Source organism: Pelophylax lessonae, assembly GCF_965119305.1.
Source record: "Pelophylax lessonae genome assembly, chromosome: 2".
Lineage (NCBI taxonomy): Eukaryota > Metazoa > Chordata > Amphibia > Anura > Ranidae > Pelophylax > Pelophylax lessonae.
Window position 1 is genome coordinate 696,595,695 of NC_138769.1, and position 20,921 is coordinate 696,616,615.

A 20,921-nucleotide genomic window follows, 5' to 3' on the forward strand; every position below is an offset into this window, starting at 1 on the left:
TGTTCCAAACTCCTCCTACTCCTCATCCTGCCTTTAGGGGTACAAACAATAGTAATTGGGGCCTAGTGTGCTTCTGTACGTGTGAGATACATACACATTTTTTGATCATATTTTCTATTCCGCTATTTAATCAAAACCTTTGGGTATAAACAATTAAATTGCGTGATAGTCTGTGTCGGTACGTGTGAGATACACCTTTCCAATTTTTTTGGGCGCATCTCATACTGCCGAGGATTTGAGGGTGCTTCAGTCTGCCTCCTGCCTGTTCCGAACTCCTCCTTCTCCTCATCCTGCCTTTAGGGTAGAAAAAATTGTAATCGGGGCCTAGTTTGTGTTTGTACGTGTGAGCTACACCGTTTTGTAAAATTTGTCCTATTCCGCTATTCAATATACACCCTGTTTGAGTGTAAAAAATTAAATTGCGGGATAGTCTGTATTGGTACGTGTGAGATACACCTTTTAAATTTGTTTGGCGCATCTCCTTCCCCCGCCAAGGATTGCAGGGCGCTTCAGTTTGCCTCCTGTTCCCAACTCCTCCTACTCCTCTTCCTCATCCTGCCTTTAGGGTACAAAAAATTGTAATCGGGCCTAGTCTGTGTTTGTACGTGTGAGATACACCGTATTATAAATTTTTTCCTATTCCGCTATTCAATATACACCCTTTTTTAGTGTAAAAAATTAAATTACGGCATAGTCTGTATCGGTACATGTGAGATACACCTTTTAAATTTGTTTGGCGCATCTCCTTCCCCCGCCAAGGATTGCAGGGCGCTTCAGTTTGCCTCCTGTTCCCAACTCCTCCTACTCCTCTTCCTCATCCTGCCTTTAGGGTACAAAAAGTTGTAATCGGGGCCTAGTCTGTGTTTGTACGTGTGAGATACACCGTTTTATATGCTTTTTTCTATTCCGCTATTCAATATACACCCTTTTGGGGTGAAAAAAATTAAATTTGCGTCATACTTTGCATATTTGACTGTGAGATACACCTGTGCGATACTGTTGTTGTTTTGTTCCGCTATTCAATAAACACCTTTCTAGGGCAAGATCTTAAATTACAGAAATATGAGGAGACCGTCAAATAGGGGCCGTGGCCTGGGTTGTGGTGCTGCTGGTAGAGCTCCTGTTGCAAGGAGAGGACGTGGTGTAATGTTCCGGTACCTTTGGTACCCTAAATTACACTTTCCACAAGTGTATGCGCCCCACCATTTACTTTTGGAAAGGTGCGCATACACCTTTAAGACTGGAGCTGTCATCACCCAGCGCCGGACTAGATGGCTATTTAAAGCGCCGGTTCTCACTCACATGTGTTCGTTCAAACACCCTTACCTGGATGCTAACCTTGCTTGAAGCTTCCATGCTTGCAAGCTTACCTCGCTGACGGAACCTCGCCGCGCTGATCCCTGTATCCCGCTACTGGATCATCCGCCTCTCCTGAACCACCCTTCGGCTGTATCGCTAATAGTGCTAAGTACCCCGCAGGGGAATTCTCTATAAACTTATTCTAAGCTTACACTATCTAGCTCTGCATAGTAAAGACTGTTTATTACATCTGCATAACTAGATTGCTAGCTCTTGAGACTACTGCTACTTTTCTGCACTGGGTTGATCTCTTTTGTATGTCCACCTGCTATTCTGTCATCTGCTACCATACAACATTGCTAAACCTTCCTGCATCCATCTGCTACTGTCTCACCTTCAAGTGTCTATCACCTACCACCTCCACTCAACCTATCCCTCAACCTTCATCATTGTGTTACCACATACATAAAGTCATTCTAGGAACCAGCTTGCTAATTGTGTGTATTTACTGGCTGAAATAAGACCTTCCACACATGATGAGTCATTGAGGTTGGGAATGGTATCTCAGCATATCTCTTACATGACTACTGACGTGGAACTATTTCTGCAGCTGAAAATCCACACCATATAAGAAACGCAGGAGCGTTACAGATTGAACGAACCAAAAAATGGATTCAGCAGAAATAACCACTCAGAAGACACAATTAAAACAGCAAGTATCTGCGTTAATACACGCACTTGCTGAATTAAAAGAAGACAATCAGGCTCTGTCGCAGCAGGTTATTAGACTGACACAACTTACCTCTGCTCAGTCCCCTGAACCCAAGATAAATCCCCCTTTGGTATTTACAGGCGATCGCAAAAAATTTCGCGAATTTAAAAACGCATGTGAGTTACTTTTTTTGCTAAAACCTCGTACCTACCTTACTGATCACATTAAGGTTTGTACTATTATTTCTTACCTATCAAGCGATCCTCGAGCCTGGGCAGATTCTCTTTTTGAGAAAAACGACCAGCTTCTCAACTCCTATGCCTTGTTCCTGGCAGAGCTCACTAGCCCAGGGCTCAAAATTTCAAGTCCTGAGCTACTCGCCAGGCCGTAAGAGTTACTCGCCACTACTTGCCCCACCCCAACCCCTACCCTGCCCCACCCCTAAACACACCCTCATAAATTATCTCATGAAATTACACTCTTAAATGTTTTATGCAGAATTAAGTTACAAAATTAAATATTAACAAAAACTTTATCAGTGTCCATCAGTACAGCATCATCAGTGCCCATCAGGGCAGCATCTCAGTGCAGCTTATCAGTGCCCATTAGTGCCACCCCATCAGTGCCCATCATTGCAGCCTGATCAGTGCCCATGAATTCAGCCTCACCAGTGTCAATCAATGCAGCCTCACCAGTGCCCATCAATGCAGCCTCACCAGTGCCCACCAATGCAGCCTCACCAGTGCCCTCCAATGCAGCCTCACCAGTGCCCTCCAATGCAGCCTCACCAGTGCCCACCAATGCAGCCTCACCAGTGTCCACCAATGCAGCCTCACCAGTGCCCATCAATGCAGCTTCACCAGTGCCCATCAATGCAGCCTCCCCAGTGCCCATCAATGCAGCCTCACAAGTGCCCATCAATGCAGCTTCCCCAGTGCCCATTAATGCAGCTTCCCCAGTGCCCATCAATGCAGCTTCCCCAGTGCCCATCAATGCAGCTTCCCCAGTGCCCATTAATGCAGCTTCCCCAGTTCCCATCAATGCAGCTTCCCCAGTTCCCATCAATGCAGCTTCCCTAGTGCCCATTAATGCAGCTTCCCCAGTGCCCATTAATGCAGCTTCCCCAGTGCCCATCAATGCAGCTTCCCCAGTGCCCATCAATGCAGCTTCCCCAGTGCCCATTAATGCAGCTTCCCCAGTGCCCATCAATGCAGCTTCCCCAGTGCCCATCAATGCAGCTTCCCCAGTGCCCATTAATGCAGCTTCCCCAGTGCCCATTAATGCAGCTTCCCTAGTGCACATTAATGCAGCTTCCCCAGTGCCCATCGATGCAGCTTCCCCAGTGCCCATCAATGCAGCCCCAATGCAATGTAGTGGAATTGGAGGCATAGGTATAATAGATGGGGGATGGTTGGAATGAGAATGTTTCAGACCTATACTTCCAATTCTACCCCCCCCCCCCCCAACCCCAATCCTTTATTTTTTTTAATCCTTATACCTATTCCTCAAAATAACTTCCCCCCCCCCAATCCAGCACATCTATGCTCTACCCCCCCCCCCCCCCCTTTCCTCCCAGCACACATTTTGTATAGATCCCCCATTCAATGCCTCCAACCCCCTCAAGCACAAACATATACTGCGTCCAGTCACAGCACACTGTCATCATAGTTACCATTCTCCTGCAGCCACAGAGGTCAGGCATCTGTGCTCACTGAGGGTGGACCAAGAGGGGTTGAGCCCGCTCACTTAGGTCTCCCTTAAGACCTACACCTCTCCATTTTTTAGATGTCTACAGGAGAGAGTTGAAGAGGGGCGATCCCAGGTGGCTGAAATGCCTATGCTGCGAGCCTGTGCGGGGGGGGGGGGGAGGATGTGTGGCACGAGGGGGGTGGAGCGGGACGGTCCCAGACGGCTGACAGTGCCTATTGAAAATTGAAATACCCGCGCTGTGATCTTGTGTGAGGGGGGGGGGCAGGAATGAGCAGTAGGAGGGAGGTAGAGAAGGGCGGTCCCAGGCGGCTGTACAGTTCCTATTCAAATGCTCGCTCTGCGAGCCTGTGCGAGGGGAGGAGGGGGGAGGTGGAGGGAGGTGGAGAAGAGCGTTCCCAAGGCGACTGTACAGTTCTCATTGAAATGCCTGTGCTGCGAGCCTGTGCACGGCTGGATATACATCCCGGGACAGCGCAGCCCTGTCCATACTCGCAGTCCTCATATTTACACTAGCCAAATGCGAGCAGGCGAGTGTAAATTTTGAGGGCTGCACTAGCCTATATGATGACCCCAATAGGCAGAGTACTGCTGATCTTCAGTTAAGATCCTTGAAACAAGGAAGGAGGCCTGTAGAAGACTTTGTCGCAGAGTTCAAGAGATGGACCCTTGATTCAGAATGGAATGATGCATCTCTGAAAACCCAATTTAGGCTTGGCCTATCAGAAGCCGTTAAGGACGAGCTCGCCCGAGCGGATCTGCCAAAAACCCTGGATGCATTAATACAACTCAGTATTACCATAGATAGAAGACTACGAGAAAGAAAGGCTGAAAAGATGGGAATGCCATTATCCATTTCCTCTCGGAGTCTGGCCGTTCCTATGGAGGTAGGAACCGTACGCTCACCGCTATCAACTATGGAAAAAGCCAAAAGACGAAATGAAAATCTCTGCTTGTACTGTGCATCCCCGGATCACAAGATAAACGTCTGTCCCCTAGTCAACAAAAAGAAGGGTGAGTGTTCACATGTCTCCCTAGGAGGATTGACAACTTCATTCACTAACCCCTACATTTCTGTTTTTTTTTACATTACAGTGGGACCAGAACAGGATTACTACTAAGGCCATGATTGACACAGGATCTTGTGGAAATTATATGGATATATGTTTTGCTGCTTTAAATAAAATTCCTATTATTTCTAAACTCAAACCTGTCTCAGTAAGTCTTATTACCGGTGTTCCGTTATCCTCTGGTCCGATCACCGATCAGACACAAGCACTTCTAGTCACTATTAACGAGTCTCATAGGGAGACTTCTACCTTCGATTTAATACCATCACCCCACTTTCCCATTGTGTTGGGACTTCCCTGGTTGCACACACACCAACCAACCATAGATTGGAAGAAACGGTCCTTGACCTTCCCTTCTTGTTATTGCGAGGAAACGTGTAACCTCCCGTTTTCCGGGAAGATTCTGTCTGTGGTGACAGATGAGATTGCACCACTATGTTATCAGGATCTTTCTGAGGTTTTTCTTGAGAAAAATGCTCAAGCATTACCTCCTCATCGAGACTATGATTGTAGCATTGATCTACTCCCAAATAGCAAATTGCCGTTCGGTCATGTTTATCCTCTTTCACAGGATGAACTTGCCCATCTCAAAACCTATTTGGACGAGAACTTGGAAAAAGGTTTTATTAGACCTTCCACTTCTTCCACAGCAGCAGGACTCTTTTTTGTTCGCAATAAAGATTCAAGTCTCAGACCTATCATCGACTACAGGAAATTGAATGCTATCACAATAAAAGATCGCTATCCTCTACCGCTTATCCCTGAGCTCATTGAGCAGGTGCGTGGAGCTACCTATTTTTCAAAATTAGACCTGAAAGGAGCATACAATCTCATTCGAAATCGTGATGGACACAAGTGGAAGACTGCATTCAGAACTAGATACGGATTGTTCGAATATCTTGTGATGCCATTCGGCCTATGCAATACCCCTGCAGTTTTCCAACGATTTATAAACAATATTTTTAAAGACTTACTAGATGTCTGTGTTGTGGTATATCTGGACGATATACTTATATATTCACGGACCCTGTCTGAACACATAAGACATGTAAGACTTGTATTATCGAGATTGCTTGCACATAATCTTTATGTGAAGCTGAAGAAATGCTTGTTCCATAAAGATGAGATACTCTTTCTAGGCTACATCATATCCAAAACAGGAATCGAGATGGACATGAGTAAAATATCCTGCATTCAGGATTGGCCTACACCAACTACACGCAAGGCGCTACAGCGATTCCTGGGATTTTCAAATTTCTACAGGAAGTTCATAAAAAACTTTTCTGCTATTGTGAGACCCCTCACACAGCTCACTAGCATAAAAATACCATTTAAATGGTCAGAAGAAGCAAATAAGGCTTTCCAATTGTTAAAGACAAGGTTTACTTCCGCTCCCATATTACGCCATCCAGACCCATCCCTCCAATACATTCTGGAGGTAGATGCGTCAAACATGGCAGTAGGAGCAATACTCTCCCAACGACCTACCCACACTTCACCACTTCATCCAGTCGCTTTTTTTTCTAAATCCCTGAGCAGTCCCGAGATAAATTACCCCGTGGGTGAAAAGGAACTGCTTGCTATAAAATTGGCTCTGGAGAATTGGCGACATTTACTCGAAGGCACCCAACTACCAATAATTATATACACGGACCATAAAAACCTCCAATATCTTCAGACTAGCAAAACTCTCTCGCATCGACAGGTACGATGGTCACTATTCTTTCTAAGGTTTAACTTCCTAGTGACCTACACACCTGCAGATAAGAACAAAAAGGCGGATGCACTATCACGACTAACTGAAGAAAATTACTTTGAAATCCCTTCCGTTCCTATAATACCTCACAAACGCATTATTGGAGTTGTCCGTTCCTTAAAGGAAGAGGTTCTGCATGGTATAAGTTTGGATTCACCCCCACCACAACTAAATACTGATGCAGAAGGCTTCCTCTACTACAACGACAAACTTTACATACCACCTACCCTACGCACCAAGATCTTGGAATTATCGCATGATGTGCCTATGGCAGGACATATGGGTATGACAAAGACTTTTAATTTGATTTCTCGACAATTCTGGTGGCCTGACATGAAAACATCTATACAAAAATTCGTCTCTTCATGCAATGTCTGTGCCAGGTCCAAAATTGACACTACGAGACCATCCGGTCTACTATGCAGTCTACCAATACCCCAAACTCCATGGGAGGTTTTGTTATTGGACTTCATCGTAGAATTGCCTCCTTCCAAAGGATTTAATACCATCTTGGTGTCAGTGGACCATCTGACAAAGATGGCACATTTCATTGCTATTCGCAGACTACCTTCGTCCAAACAAACGGCAGAACTCCTGATGAAACATGTCTTCAGATTACATGGTATCCCAAAAACTCTTCTGTCTGACCGTGGATCCCAATTTATTTCTAAATTCTGGCAAGAACTATGTCACATACTACGGATTGAGCGGAAGCTCACTTCTCCTTACCATCCGCAGACCAACGGACAGACTGAAAGAGTCAACCAATGCATCGAGCAGTATTTACGTTGTTACACTTCTTACCAACAGGATGATTGGTTGGATCTTCTCCCCCTGGCAGAATTTGCCTACAACAACGCAACTCACAGTACAACCAAGCAGAGTCCGTTCTACTTGAACTATGGGTTCCATCCCTCTATTCTCCCTCCACGCATCCTTCCTTCAAATAACCCAGTAGCCTCAGACTATCTTACCCAAATAAAGGATTCTCTGGGTTTACTAAATACTACCATTGCACACGCTCACAGTCAACAAAAGAAGTACTATGATCTTCGTAGAAGACCTTCTCCACAGTATACTATCGGGGACCTCGTTTGGCTCTCAACAAAAAACTTGAGACTGAAGATCCCTAGCAAAAAGCTTGGACCTCTGTTCTTGGGACCTTTCCCAATCAAGAAACTTATTGGAAAAGCTGCAGTGCAGCTTACATTGCCAATGGACCTAAAAATCCATCCCATTTTCCATGTGTCGCTACTAAAACCCCATGTTCCGGACCAAGGAATAAGGCCTAATATTCCACCTCCCCCTCCTGTACAAGTTGAAGGTGGAGAAGAATACGAGATAAAAGAGATTCTGGATTCTCGTATCTACAGAAGAAGACTTCAGTACTTGGTTAGATGGAAGAACTATGGGCCCCAAGACGACACCTGGCTAAACACCTCTGACATACATGCCCCTATATTAATCCGCAATTTTCATGCGAGATACCCAGACAAACCAGCTCCAGAGGCCTTCAGGAGCAGGCCTTAAGGGGGGGGTATTGTAATGTTCCGGTACCTTTGGTACCCTAAATTACACTTTCCACAAGTGTATGCGCCCCACCATTTACTTTTGGAAAGGTGCGCATACACCTTTAAGACTGGAGCTGTCATCACCCAGCGCCGGACTAGATGGCTATTTAAAGCGCCGGTTCTCACTCACATGTGTTCGTTCAAACACCCTTACCTGGATGCTAACCTTGCTTGAAGCTTCCATGCTTGCAAGCTTACCTCGCTGACGGAACCTCGCCGCGCTGATCCCTGTATCCCGCTACTGGATCATCCGCCTCTCCTGAACCACCCTTCGGCTGTATCGCTAATAGTGCTAAGTACCCCGCAGGGGAATTCTCTATAAACTTATTCTAAGCTTACACTATCTAGCTCTGCATAGTAAAGACTGTTTATTACATCTGCATAACTAGATTGCTAGCTCTTGAGACTACTGCTACTTTTCTGCACTGGGTTGATCTCTTTTGTATGTCCACCTGCTATTCTGTCATCTGCTACCATACAACATTGCTAAACCTTCCTGCATCCATCTGCTACTGTCTCACCTTCAAGTGTCTATCACCTACCACCTCCACTCAACCTATCCCTCAACCTTCATCATTGTGTTACCACATACATAAAGTCATTCTAGGAACCAGCTTGCTAATTGTGTGTATTTACTGGCTGAAATAAGACCTTCCACACATGATGAGTCATTGAGGTTGGGAATGGTATCTCAGCATATCTCTTACATGACTACTGACGTGGAACTATTTCTGCAGCTGAAAATCCACACCATATAAGAAACGCAGGAGCGTTACACGTGGTCGATCTGTGCCAGCTACACGCACAAGTGAAACACCTTCCTCGAGTGTTAGTAGGCGACAGAACCTGCATCAGTATTTGGTAGGGCATCATACGCCTCTAGAAGTGATGAGGCCAGAACACAGAGAGGCGATAGTAGATTGGTTTGCTGCTGACAGTGCCTCCAGTTCCTTCACATTGTCTCCCACCCAGTCTACTGCAGAAAGGTCAGAGTTGGCACCTGCAGCCGATGTCCAACCATCTTTCACCTCACCCCCTTGCAAATCAGGCAAGCAGTCTGAGCCCCAAGCCATACAGCAGTCTCTTCTTCTTTTTGAGGACTCTGTCAGCAGGGTTTCCCAGGGCCATCCACCTAGCCCTGCCCCAGAAGTGGAAGAGATTGAGTGCAGCGATGCCCAACCACTTATTTCTCAAGATGAGTACATGCAAGGACCATCGCAGCACGTCTCCGATGATGACGAAACGCAGGTGCCAACTGCTGCGGCGTTCAGCATTGTGGAGACCGACAAGGAGGGCAGGGGTAAAGACTGGGTGGAAGATGATGTGGAGGACGATGAGGTCCTCGACCCCACATGGAATGAACGTCATGCAGGTGACCTGAGTAGTTTGGAGGAAGAGGCGGTGGTCGCACAGAGCCACCAGCACAGCAGAAGAGGGAGCAGGGTGCAGAAGCGGAGCGGCCGTGCCCTAGACACTACGCCTGCTGCTGCCCAACGCAGCAAGGGAACGAGCGCACCAAAGTCAGCTCAAAGGAGTTCTCTAGCGTGGAAGTTCTTTAGAAAATGTGCTGATGACAGGACACGAGTGGTTTGCACCTTGTGCAATCAAGCGAGGCATAAACCTTCTCAACCTGAGCACAACCTGCATGATCAGGCATCTAAGTGCAAAGCACGAGCTGCAGTGGAGTAGACACCTTCAAAACCAAGAAACGTCTCTGGCTCATCCTGCTTCCTCTTCTGCTGCAGTCTCGGCCGCTCCAGCCACATCTGTAGTGATACCGGCACCTGCCACCCCGCAAACAGAGGATCTGTCAGCAACACCACCACCTGGGTCACCAACCATCTCCACAATGTCCCGTGGAAGCGTTCAGCTTTCTATCTCCCAAACACTTGAGAGGAAGAGAAAGTACCCCCCTACCCACCTGCGATCCCTGGCCCTGAATGCCAGCATTTCAAAATTCTTTGCCTTTGAAATGCTGTCATTCCGTCTGGTGGAGACGCACAGTTTTAAAAACCTTATGTCGGTTGCTGTCCCACAGTACGTCGTGCCCAGCCGCCACTGCTTTTCCAGGCAAGCCATCCCTTCCCTGTACAACCAAGTGGGGAAAAAATCAGGTGTGCACTGCGCAAAGCCATCTGTGGCAAGGTCCACCTAACTACCAATGCGTGGACCAGTAAGCACGGTCAGGGGCGTTATATCTCCCTAATGGCACACTGGGTAAATGCAGTGGCGGATGGGCCTGAGGCGGATAGCAATTTGGCGCATGTCCTTCCACCACCGAGGATTGCAGGGCGCTTCAGTTTGCCTCCTGTTTCTAACTCCTCCTACTCCGCTTCCTCATCCTCTACCGCCTCCTCATCCGGACAGCGTAACACCTTCACCACCATCTTCAGCACGGCCAGGGGTAAACGACAGCAGGCAGTTTTAAAACTTGCCTGTTTGGGGGACAAACCACACACCGCGCAGGAGTTGTGGAGGAGCATGGAACAGCAAACAAATGAGTGGTTGCTGTCAGCGAGCCTCAAGCCCGGCCTGGTGGTGTGCGATAACGGGCGAAATCTCATAGCAGCTCTGGGCCTAGCCGGTTTGACGCACATCCCTTGCCTGGCGCATGTGCTGAATTTGGTGGTGCAGAGGTTCCTTAAAAACTACCCCGATATGTCAGAGCTGCTGCAGAAAGTGCGGGCTGTCTGTGCGCACTTTCGGCGTTCTCACCCTGCTGCTGCTCGCCTGTCAGCGCTGCAGCGTAACTTCGGCCTTCCCGCTCACCGCCTAATATGTGACGTGCCCACAAGGTGGAACTCCACCTTGCACATGCTGCAAAGACTGTGCGAGCAGCAGCAGGCCATAGTGGAGTTTCAGCTGCAGCACGCACGCGTGAGTCGCTCTGCGGAACAGCACCACTTCACCACCAATAACTGGGCCTCCATGCAAGACCTGTGTGCCTTGTTGCGCTGTTTTGAGTACTCCACCAACATGGCCAGTGCCGATGACGCCATTCTCAGCTTAACTATCCCACTTCTATGCCTCCTTGAAAAAACAATTTGGGCGATGATGGAAGAGGATGTGGCACAGGATGAGGAGGAGGAGGATGAAGAGGTAACATTTCCAAGGCTTTCAGGGCAGTCATTCGCAAGGGGCTCCGAGGGTGGGTTCCTGCACACACAAACGCCAGGGACACAATTGTCCAGCAGGGGCACAGTTCTGGAGGATGAGGAGGAGGAGCTGGAGGAGGAGATGGAACCATGTTCACAGCAGGGTGGCACCCAGGCCAGCTCATGGCCATCACTGGTGCGTGGCTGGGGGGATACAGAGGACACGGACGATACACCTCCCACAGAGGACAGCCTTTCGTTGCCTCTGGGCAGCCTGGCACACATGAGCGATTACATGCTGCAGTGTCTCCACAATGACCGCCGAGTTGCCCACATTCTAACTTGTGCTGATTACTGGGTGGCCACGCTGCTGGATCCCCGTTACAAGGACAACGTACCGTCCTTAATTCACTCACTGGAGCGCGACCGCAAGATGCGCGAGTACAAGCGCACGCTGGTAGACGCGATGCTGCTGGCATTCCCACCTGACATCGGGGCCACAGTGGAAGCACAAGGCAGAGGAGGAGGAGGAAGAGGTCGCCAACGCAACCAGGGCACCGCCAGCACCTCAGAAGGCAGGGTTAGCATGGCCGAAATGTGGAAAAGCTTTGTCAGCACGCCACAACAAACAGCAGCACCAGCAGCTCATATGGAACGTCTTAGCAGGAGGCAGCATTTCACCAACATGGTGGAGCAGTATGTGTGCACACGCCTAGACGTACTGAATGAGGGGTCTGCCCCTTTCAACTTCTGGGTCTCCAAGTTGGGCACATGGCCTGAGCTTGCCCTTTACGCATTGGAGGTGCTGGCGTGCCCTGCAGCCAGTGTATTATCTGAACGGGTATTTAGCACGGCTGGGGGCGTTATCACGGACAAGCGTAGCCGCCTGTCCAGAGACAATGTGGACAAGCTCACGTTCATTAAAATGAACCAGGCATGGATCCCACGGGACTTTTCCGTACCTTAGCGATGGATACCGACCTTACCCAGCCATTGTTCTATTTTTGCTCTTTCTCACTCTTTTGGGGTGTACCCTCATTTAAAATTTCTGAAAAGAAGCAGTGTTGGCTACCTCGTCCTCCTCAGGGCCAGATTAACGTAGGAGCTATTGGAGCTGCAGCTCCAGGCCCCTACCTTTTATATAGGCCCCGGGTTGGCCATATTCACTGTTACCGCTCTTCTGTCACTTGTAAACACAGAAGTCTGGCTTCTATGCTCGCTTCCCCAGGCAGCTCCCTCAGAACCTCCCCACACAGCACGAAGGCCGGACAAGGAGGGACAGTTGCCGATGCATGGATGTGTTTATGGGCTTCAGAGACAGCATCCCATGTTGAATTAGGCATGCATGGCTGCACCCTTCCTCCTCTGGGTGCATGCCAAGGCACGGCCCTTAAGGCCCTTCAAAATCCTCAGCACCAAGCCCATGATGCTCTTAATCCGGCCCTGGTCCTCCTCCACCGCCGCTTCCACCTACACCGCCCATAGGTGTGCGCAGCCTATTGCATTAGGGTGTGCACCCCAAAGTTTAAATACACATGCATGTGTTTGCCTACATGTACATGGCCCCGATACATTACTCTCCCTGTTGGCAAAGTGAAATAGAGCAGAGCAGGTCCGAGGGAGATCTTTCCTATCTCCTCACTGGCAAACAGCGATAATGCTAATGTGCCCTAGGTGATTAGGGTGTGCCCAGGTACACCTGGCACACCCTGTGCGAACGCCTATGACACCGCCACATCCACCACCACCTCCTACTCCATATGGGCCTCGTCCTTCAGAGATGAAGAACATTGTTTTATTTTTCTGTTTTTTTTTTTTTTTTGTTGTTTTAAGTTATTTCCCTATCCACATTTTGTTTGCAGAGCACTTGCCATGCTCTTAAATACGTTTTGCTGCCATTTGCAGCACTCTAGCCCTTTCCTTTGGTGTTTTAGAGCCATTTTAGTACCTGAAAGTTCGGGTCCCCATTGACTTCAATGGGGTTCGGTGTCCGGGAAAAGTTTGGCAAAAGTCCGGGACATGGACCCGGACTTTTTTTTAAAGTTCGGCCGAACCCGCCGAACACGGACATCCAGGTGTCCGCTCAACTCTAGTAATCAATCATCTGATTACCAGCACAGACCCCCCCTGTGATCAGTGAGTAATTAGAAATAGTCACTGATCACCCCGGCTGCAGAATCGATCCTCTCCTCTTCTCTCCAGGATCTGTCAGGAGGAGAAGAGATCGAAGCCGTTACAACGGCTGTATTGACATTACATGACGGCTGTGATTGGACACAGCCGTCATGTGATCAGGAGGGCCAATCACAGGGCCCTCCTGCCGAGTCTTGTTGCTCTGTGTCCTAGGGACACAGGCACATCGAGATCGCGCCGCTGCGCGTGCCCGCGGCGGCGCGTTCTCTCTCCTTCTGAAGGACGTTCCGGAACGTCCGATCAGAAGGACGAGACTCCCACCCGGCCGTATATGTACAATGGCCCGGGTGGGAGGTGGTTAAATAAGAGACATGGAGGATCTAACGCTTTCTTATCAGAACCATGGTGAACAGTTCAGGAAACCTATGGCAATGCTGGTTTGAATAAAATACCTCAATGGAATATCAAGCCCTTCTTCAAAAAAACTTGAAGTGGCCACATATTGGATTCCTACATAGAACTCCCAAGGAGGGGTCCCCTGGGTGGAGTGAATGCTGAATGGTCATGCCCTTCCTCCCTCTTCCCTCCAAACCTTTACCACCAAACTCACCCTTCTCCTAATGGGTCATCAAAATGTTATGGCTGATTGGTGTATGTCTTATAAATTACTGATATCTTATGTATCTACACTGAATCCGGAAAGTATTCACAACGCTTCACTCTTTCCACATTTTGTTATATTACAGCCTTATTCCAAAATGAATTAAATTCAATATTTCAAAATTCTTTAAACAATACCTCATAATGACAATGTGAAAGAAGTTTGTTTGAACTCTTTACAAATTTATTAAAATTAAAAAAGGAAAAAATTCCATGTACATAAATATTCCCAGCCTTTGCTCAATACTTTGTTGAAGCACCTTTTCCACCAATTACAGCCTCAAGTCTTATTGAGTATGATGCTGCAAGCTTGGCACACCTATTTTTGGGCAATTTCTTCCATTCTTCTTTGCAGGACCTCTCAAGCTCCATCAGGTTGGATGGGGAGCGTCGGTGCACAGCCATTTTCAGATCTCTCCAGAGATGTTCAATCGAGTTCAAGTCTGAGATGTCCCGTAGCCACTCCTTTGTTATCTTGGCTGTGTGCTTAGGGTCGTTGTCCCGTTGGAAGATAAACCTTCATCCCAGTCTGAGGTCCAGAGCGCTCTAGAGCAGGTTTTCATTAAGGATGTCTCTGTACATTGCTGCATTCATCTTTCCCTTGATCCAAACTTCTTCCATTTACAGATGATGGGGGCCACTGTGCTCATTGGGACCTTCAATTCTGCAGTAATATTTCTGTATCCTTCCACAGATCTGTGACTCAGTACAGTCCTGTCTCCGAGGTCTGCAGACAATTCCTTTAAATTTATGGCTTGGTTTTTGCTCAGGTGTGTGCTTTTCCAAATCATGTCCAATCAACTGAATTTACCCCAGGTGGACTCCAATCAAGTTGTAGAAACATTTCAAGGATGATCAGTGGAAACGGGATGCACCTGAGCTCAATTTTAAGTGTCATGGCAAAGGCTGTGAATACTTATATAGATTGGATTTTTTCCCTTTTGTTTTTAATAAATTTGCAAAGATTTCAAACAAACCTCTTTCATGTTGTCATTATGCGGTATCGTTTGTAGAATTTTGAGGAAAATAATTAATTTATTCAATTTTGGAATAAGGCTGTAACATAACAAAATGTGGAAGAAGTGAAGCACTGTTAATACTTTCCAGATGCACTGTATGTCTGTGAATAATGTGCAATGCATTTCATAAGCTTATACTCCACTCCCTTCTGCAGAGAACACACCAACAAAGCGTCTGCTGAATAGACAATGTATTGTGCCTGCCAAAGTCACCGGGATCAGCTTGAACGAAGACCTGGAGAAGATAACTAAACCAAAAACTGCTCCTGAAAGGTGAGCTCAGCCAACCTAATCATCTGCCACAAGGATTTGACTGATTATTCTATTTATTTATTTTTTTAAATCTATATGTGTGTGATATAGTCTTTGCTGGCTCTGTACATCAAATAAAGGGCAAGCATCATGAAATCTTTACTGTTGCAGCCAATTTTATATAACTTGGGGAAGGCTTAGAGCCTCTGTCAGGTATTTGTCAAATGATCTGTCAGGTGCCCTCTGTTAGATTTTCTCTCATTCACTGTGAGGACATGAAGTAATGGGAAAACTCTGCAACTGGTACTAAGACAGGAAACATTTTAAGTACAGTGTGGAAGGGTTTGAATTTATTTATTTATTTATTTTTTTGCTATCTGTGCCTTCCTGTTCTCGTGATGACTGCTCCTCTGATTTCTTGCACAGGTGTCAAAGGAAGTAAGTGAAATCCATAAGAATAAAAAAAGATTTTCTCCTCTAGGTGGGATTTTGTAGGCAAAGAAAATGAAAATATATATATATAAAAAATTCCTTAATTTTATTCAGAAGTACACATATAAATCACAACATGATAAAAAAATATATATGTAGTGGGGCACTATGAGAGCTCCCACATACATTAACAATAATAGCACAGAGTATAAGACCCCTTAGTAGAGAGAAGATCCAATCCAACGCGTTTCAAACATAATAAGAACTAATGGTTCTGTTCTTCATCAGGAATCTGCCCTGCTGTGCTATTGTGTTCTGACAAGAGGGACTGCCCTCCCACCAGAACACTCAGGTTAGCGCTCTCAGCCATTGGATGAGCAGATTGGCAGACCTGTTTAGGTCATGCCCCTTTGACAGAGGCTGGCCGAACAATTGGCTTCTGTCGGAGCAGCTGCAGTACACACAGGTGGAATGTCGGCTGGTTTCTGTTGAGCCGGCTGATGCCGCCCGAAATTCAGCCCTTGTATACTAGGCTTTACCCACTCTATCTAAAATAAAACAAAACAACTGCCTGAAAATATTGTTTGCCAATGCCTAAAGGCTGCCCGTAAACATAAACCAGGTGCCCCTTTAAAAGGGGGACCTCAGGTTTGGATGCTACATGTACAAAGTATACAAAAGAGTATACCCAAGAGTCCAAAAACGTTTATTGTTGGAGTGTGTTGACAAAGAATATATAAAACAGCCAATGTGTTTTGGGAGTTCAAAGGTATTTTTTTATTAACCATGAAAAAAGGGGGGTACCTTTGAACTACCCCTGGAAAATGTTGGCTGTTTATATATTGTCTTGCTGATCAAAAATCAACATTAAACATTTTTTGACTCTCAGGTCATTGGTGTGGTACCTCGGTCCAGCTTATGTCATACCCGTGGGATCTCTGTGAAAGCAGATAATCCTTGTAGTACTGTACCTGCTGCTACAACAGTGATTGTCACAGTCTTGCTGATCAAAAATCAACATTAAACATTTTTTGACTCTCAGGTCATTGGTCTGGTACCTCTTTTTGGTTTTTGTACTTTCAGCTCATTGGTCTGGTGCTCTTTTTGGACTTTTCATACAGACAACAAGGTAACAGAGGTTCTAAGCCTTCTCTTTTATACTAAAAAAGGGTATATTAAAGCTATTTTTGTTTTCTCTTGCTTACTGTTTTATGATAGGGAGATGTAAAGTGAAAGGAAATCTCTCCAATGGGGAAACGGCATATAAAACAACAAACAAAAACTCCCAGCTCACTTACCAGCCAGCTTGCAACAAACCAAATTGACATGTCTAACAGTTCACATTAAAACCAAGGGGTTTGGTTTGCACACATTTGCAAATACAAGCTGCAGCACCCACGTCAGGGCACCCCAGTTTTTTTCAGTCCTAACTCTATCATTTTGAGAGTCTCCTGAGTTGGAGCACATATATAATAATTGAGAGATTAAGGGCAGGTATGCCTGGAAGGAACCCACCCCTCCTTAAAGGTATAGGAACGCACTGGACACCCAGCAATAGAAAAATGGCGGCGAAGGTATCCAGTGCATCCCCTCCCCAATTACCAACAGTACAACCAAATGGTAAGCACCCCAACCTATAACTGGCCTTTGCAGCATAGAGCACATGGAAGAGCGACACATGTCCTAAAAACAACAAATAAAAATTCCCAGCTCATTTACCAACCAGTCTTCAACAAACCAAATTGACCTTGTCTAAGAGTTCATGTAAAACCAAGGGGTTTAGTTTTCATACATTTGCAAATGCATGCGTAAGCTGCATCGGCCACTTCACGGCACCCCAGTGTACTGCAGTCCTAACTTTATAAAACAGCATGAAAAACCTGACGGAGATTAAAACCCCTCTTCATTCTATCCAAAACAAAAAGAGTCTAGAGTTGGGCTTTAATAACTGTTACTAACACTTTATTAATAAGAGAGGTCTCCGTTTCATACATGTCTAAGTTGTGAAGGCTGCAATGAACTATGAATTTTTACTAGCCTATGTTATAATCCCACATCACGACCACAAGAGCAGTTCATATTTCCAAGAACATTGTAATCTTGAATGACTTATAAACTATTAATTCCTGCTGACAAAATGTTCTCTTAATGGTTTTAAATGATTCAGAGGATTATCTGAGTTTTATTCAAAAGTATCAGTTATCAGTGAGATGTTGAAAAGTGTATACAGAGACAGCAAGTGGAGGAGGAAGGGGGGCTAACTGATAGGGTTTTCTTACCTGGTGAAATGGAAACCGGGTCTTTCAAGTCTGCACACCAGACTGCAGCCTCCTAGATATTGTTTATTATGCATCATTTGTATCTGGGATGTCACAAGCAAGCAGATGTCCTTTAGCTTTGATGCTCTGAAGAATGCTGAGTCTCATTACTCAAAGCTAAATTCCAGGTACAGTAATCCCCCGCTACATCGCGGTTCAGTTTTTGCGGTCCCGGTAATTCGCGTTTTTTTTTGTAATGTTATTTTACTATATAAATCATTAAAAATGAAATATTTTTGTGTTTTCCATAGCTCTTTCTATGTCTCTTAGTATCTTTTATGTGTTTAAATGAGTTTCTATTGTTTTAAAAGTCTGTTTAAAGACCTTAAAATGCTTCTACACGTACAGTGACAGTAAAATAATCATGCCTACAATGCATTTTAATAGGGTTTTTCTATTTCGCGGAATTTCACTTTTCGCGGCTGGGTCCGGAACGTAACCCCCGCAATGGAGGGGGGTTTACTGTATAGCTTTTTTTGCATAGTTACATTGGTCCAGCTTATGTCATACCTGTAGGATCTCTGTGAAAGCAGATAATCCTTGTAGTACTGTACTTGCTGCTACTACAGGCGGTCCCTGGGTTACAAACATCCAACTTACAAAAACGACTCCTACTTACAAACGGAGAGAGACAACAGGAAGTGAGGAGAAATCTACCCCCGGGAAGGGAAATTCACTCCTGTAAGAGTTCTCATGGGAAAAGGTGTCTCCATTGAAGCTTTATCACCAATCCTTGTTTCCACAACAACCCAAAATTTTCAAAAATACAGTTGTCATAGGGACAAAAAGTGAGGTGAAATCTTCTGAACTGGGGTACAGACAGCAAAACAAATGGTACAGGGGTGTTAACCTTTCCCTATGGTATCCAAAAACCTTGAAATCGATTCCTTTGGCTGAAGCTAAACTTAAAAAATGTACCTGTTCCGACTTACAAACAAATTCGACTTAAAGCGGAGTTCCGGGCACAGATGTCATTTTTTAATGAACATACCCCCGGGACAGTCAGGGCTAGCACATTCCACAATGGCTAGCCTCTGATCTGTCCCGGTTCGCACTTACCTTTTAGAAGAAATACTTACTTATAAAATTTCTTCCACAGCGTTTCCATCTCTCTTGTGGGCAGCTGAAGCCGGCGCTGTCCTCTTCTGCGTCTTCTTCCGCGTCTTCTTCTCCCAGAATGTGCCGCACCGGCCCCTTTCGTCACTTCCGGCGCGGCGCCGCATTCCTAAACAGCTTCTGGGCATGCCCAGAAGCTGTTTAGCAGGGGAATTCGGCGTCGCCCGGAAGTGACGAGCGGGGCCAGTGCCGTCGCATTGATTCCTGGGAGCGATGACGTTTAGCTCCCAGGAATCATCGCAGCGCAGGAAGTGACGGGGTGAGCCGCGGTTCCGAGGGAGGAAGTACCCTGAGGTGAGTATTTACGATCGTCAATTACAAGGTGAGTTTTTTAAAAAAAAAATCTAACTATCCAATTCCTTTTCAGGTTAGGCTGAACTAGCGGACGGGCACAAAAAAAAATATTGTTTTTGTGCCCGGAACTCCGCTTTAAGAACAAACCTACAGTCCCCATCTTGTTTGTAACCTGAGGACCGCTTGTGCACTGATTTTCGCAGTCTTGCAGGTCCTGTGCTGAGCGACTGCCCTGCTGCATAGGTGTTCTCTGATTGGATGAGGTGGAAAGGTGGGGTATTGACTAGTCCAATCAGAGAAGGCTTTACATTCATTAAAAAAAAATGAAGGACATTCTATGAATGACACTTGTGTCAATCGAATGACCTCCATTGTTCACTTTGCAGCAGGACAGCCAAAGTCAAAACCCTATAACATCAAGACCATTAATGACAGAATGTCACCTGCGCATAGGTGTGACAAAAAAACAAACAAAAGAGGGTGCACCAGCTTAGTGCATTATCCCACAGCATTTATTTATTAAAAGATCCCGGTGAGGTCCCCGTAATTCTGGAGTGTGACAAGTATAGGACTACTGGGCTATAAGTGAGTAGCTCGACGAGCAATTTTAATCCACGAATATTATTTTTGTTGATCTTAAATAAATGCTGTGGGATAATACACTAAGCTGGTGCGCCCTCTTTTGTTTTTTGTTGTGACATCAAGACCATATCTGGCCTAGCATTCAAACCCTCTTCCAGGAGGCTTGGCACTTCAGTTAGTGTTGATGAGTAAACCTGCACACTTCAGGTTACCTACATTTTGATATGCTCAACCCCATACCAGATGCTTCTCTTCTGTTTTAAATCAGTCACACAAATAACCGACGCACGTTTCGTCAGAGCGTATGACCTCTGAAGACGTCATACGCTCTGACGAAACGCGCGTCAGGTGGAACGCACGCTGCACGCTTTGGGTAGCCTGGTGAAACGCAAGCCAGCAGTCACCGCTCTCCATCCATAGGCATGACCCACAGCAAGCGTTTTTAAACTATTTGAACTCCTTTCTACGTTTTATCAGCAAGATTTAATAAAAGCTACTTTTTAATGGTACTGTACTATTGGAGCACTTTTATTTTTCCCTAACCACCGGACCTGGAGGATCATTTTACTACCTAAAGGAGCGACCCCGAGCCACAGGGAACCATAAGGCCCAGCAGTCACCTGCTAGGCTCAGGAAGCCATAAGCCTGAAAGGTCTTTCTGCCATATGGTATCTAAGACCCACTATTTCTGGTGAGTGTGAACCCCTATTATCTCAAGTCACGCCCAATATACCAGCAGTTGGACTACTGGAGGAATTAACACTTGCACTTTCCTATTTTGGCACTGAAAACCTTTATTCACGCACAATGTCACTTATGAACTGTTTATTGGGACTTATTATTTGGCACTATTTTGCACTTTAATATTTGATGTATTTATTTATGTACACCATATGTTAATATCT

At 46.0% G+C, this 20,921-nt stretch overlaps 1 protein-coding gene across 1 annotated transcript in view; it reads left to right on the forward strand.

Moving 5' to 3' along the window:
* CCDC81 (coiled-coil domain containing 81) overlaps positions 1-20,921 on the forward strand; it is a 136,994-nt gene that overhangs the window by 72,392 nt on the left and 43,681 nt on the right. Inside the window, exon 8 of the mRNA XM_082246822.1 lies at positions 15,178-15,295. Within this exon, the coding sequence (XP_082102948.1) occupies positions 15,178-15,295 (118 nt within the window). The remainder of the gene's footprint in view (positions 1-15,177; positions 15,296-20,921) is intronic.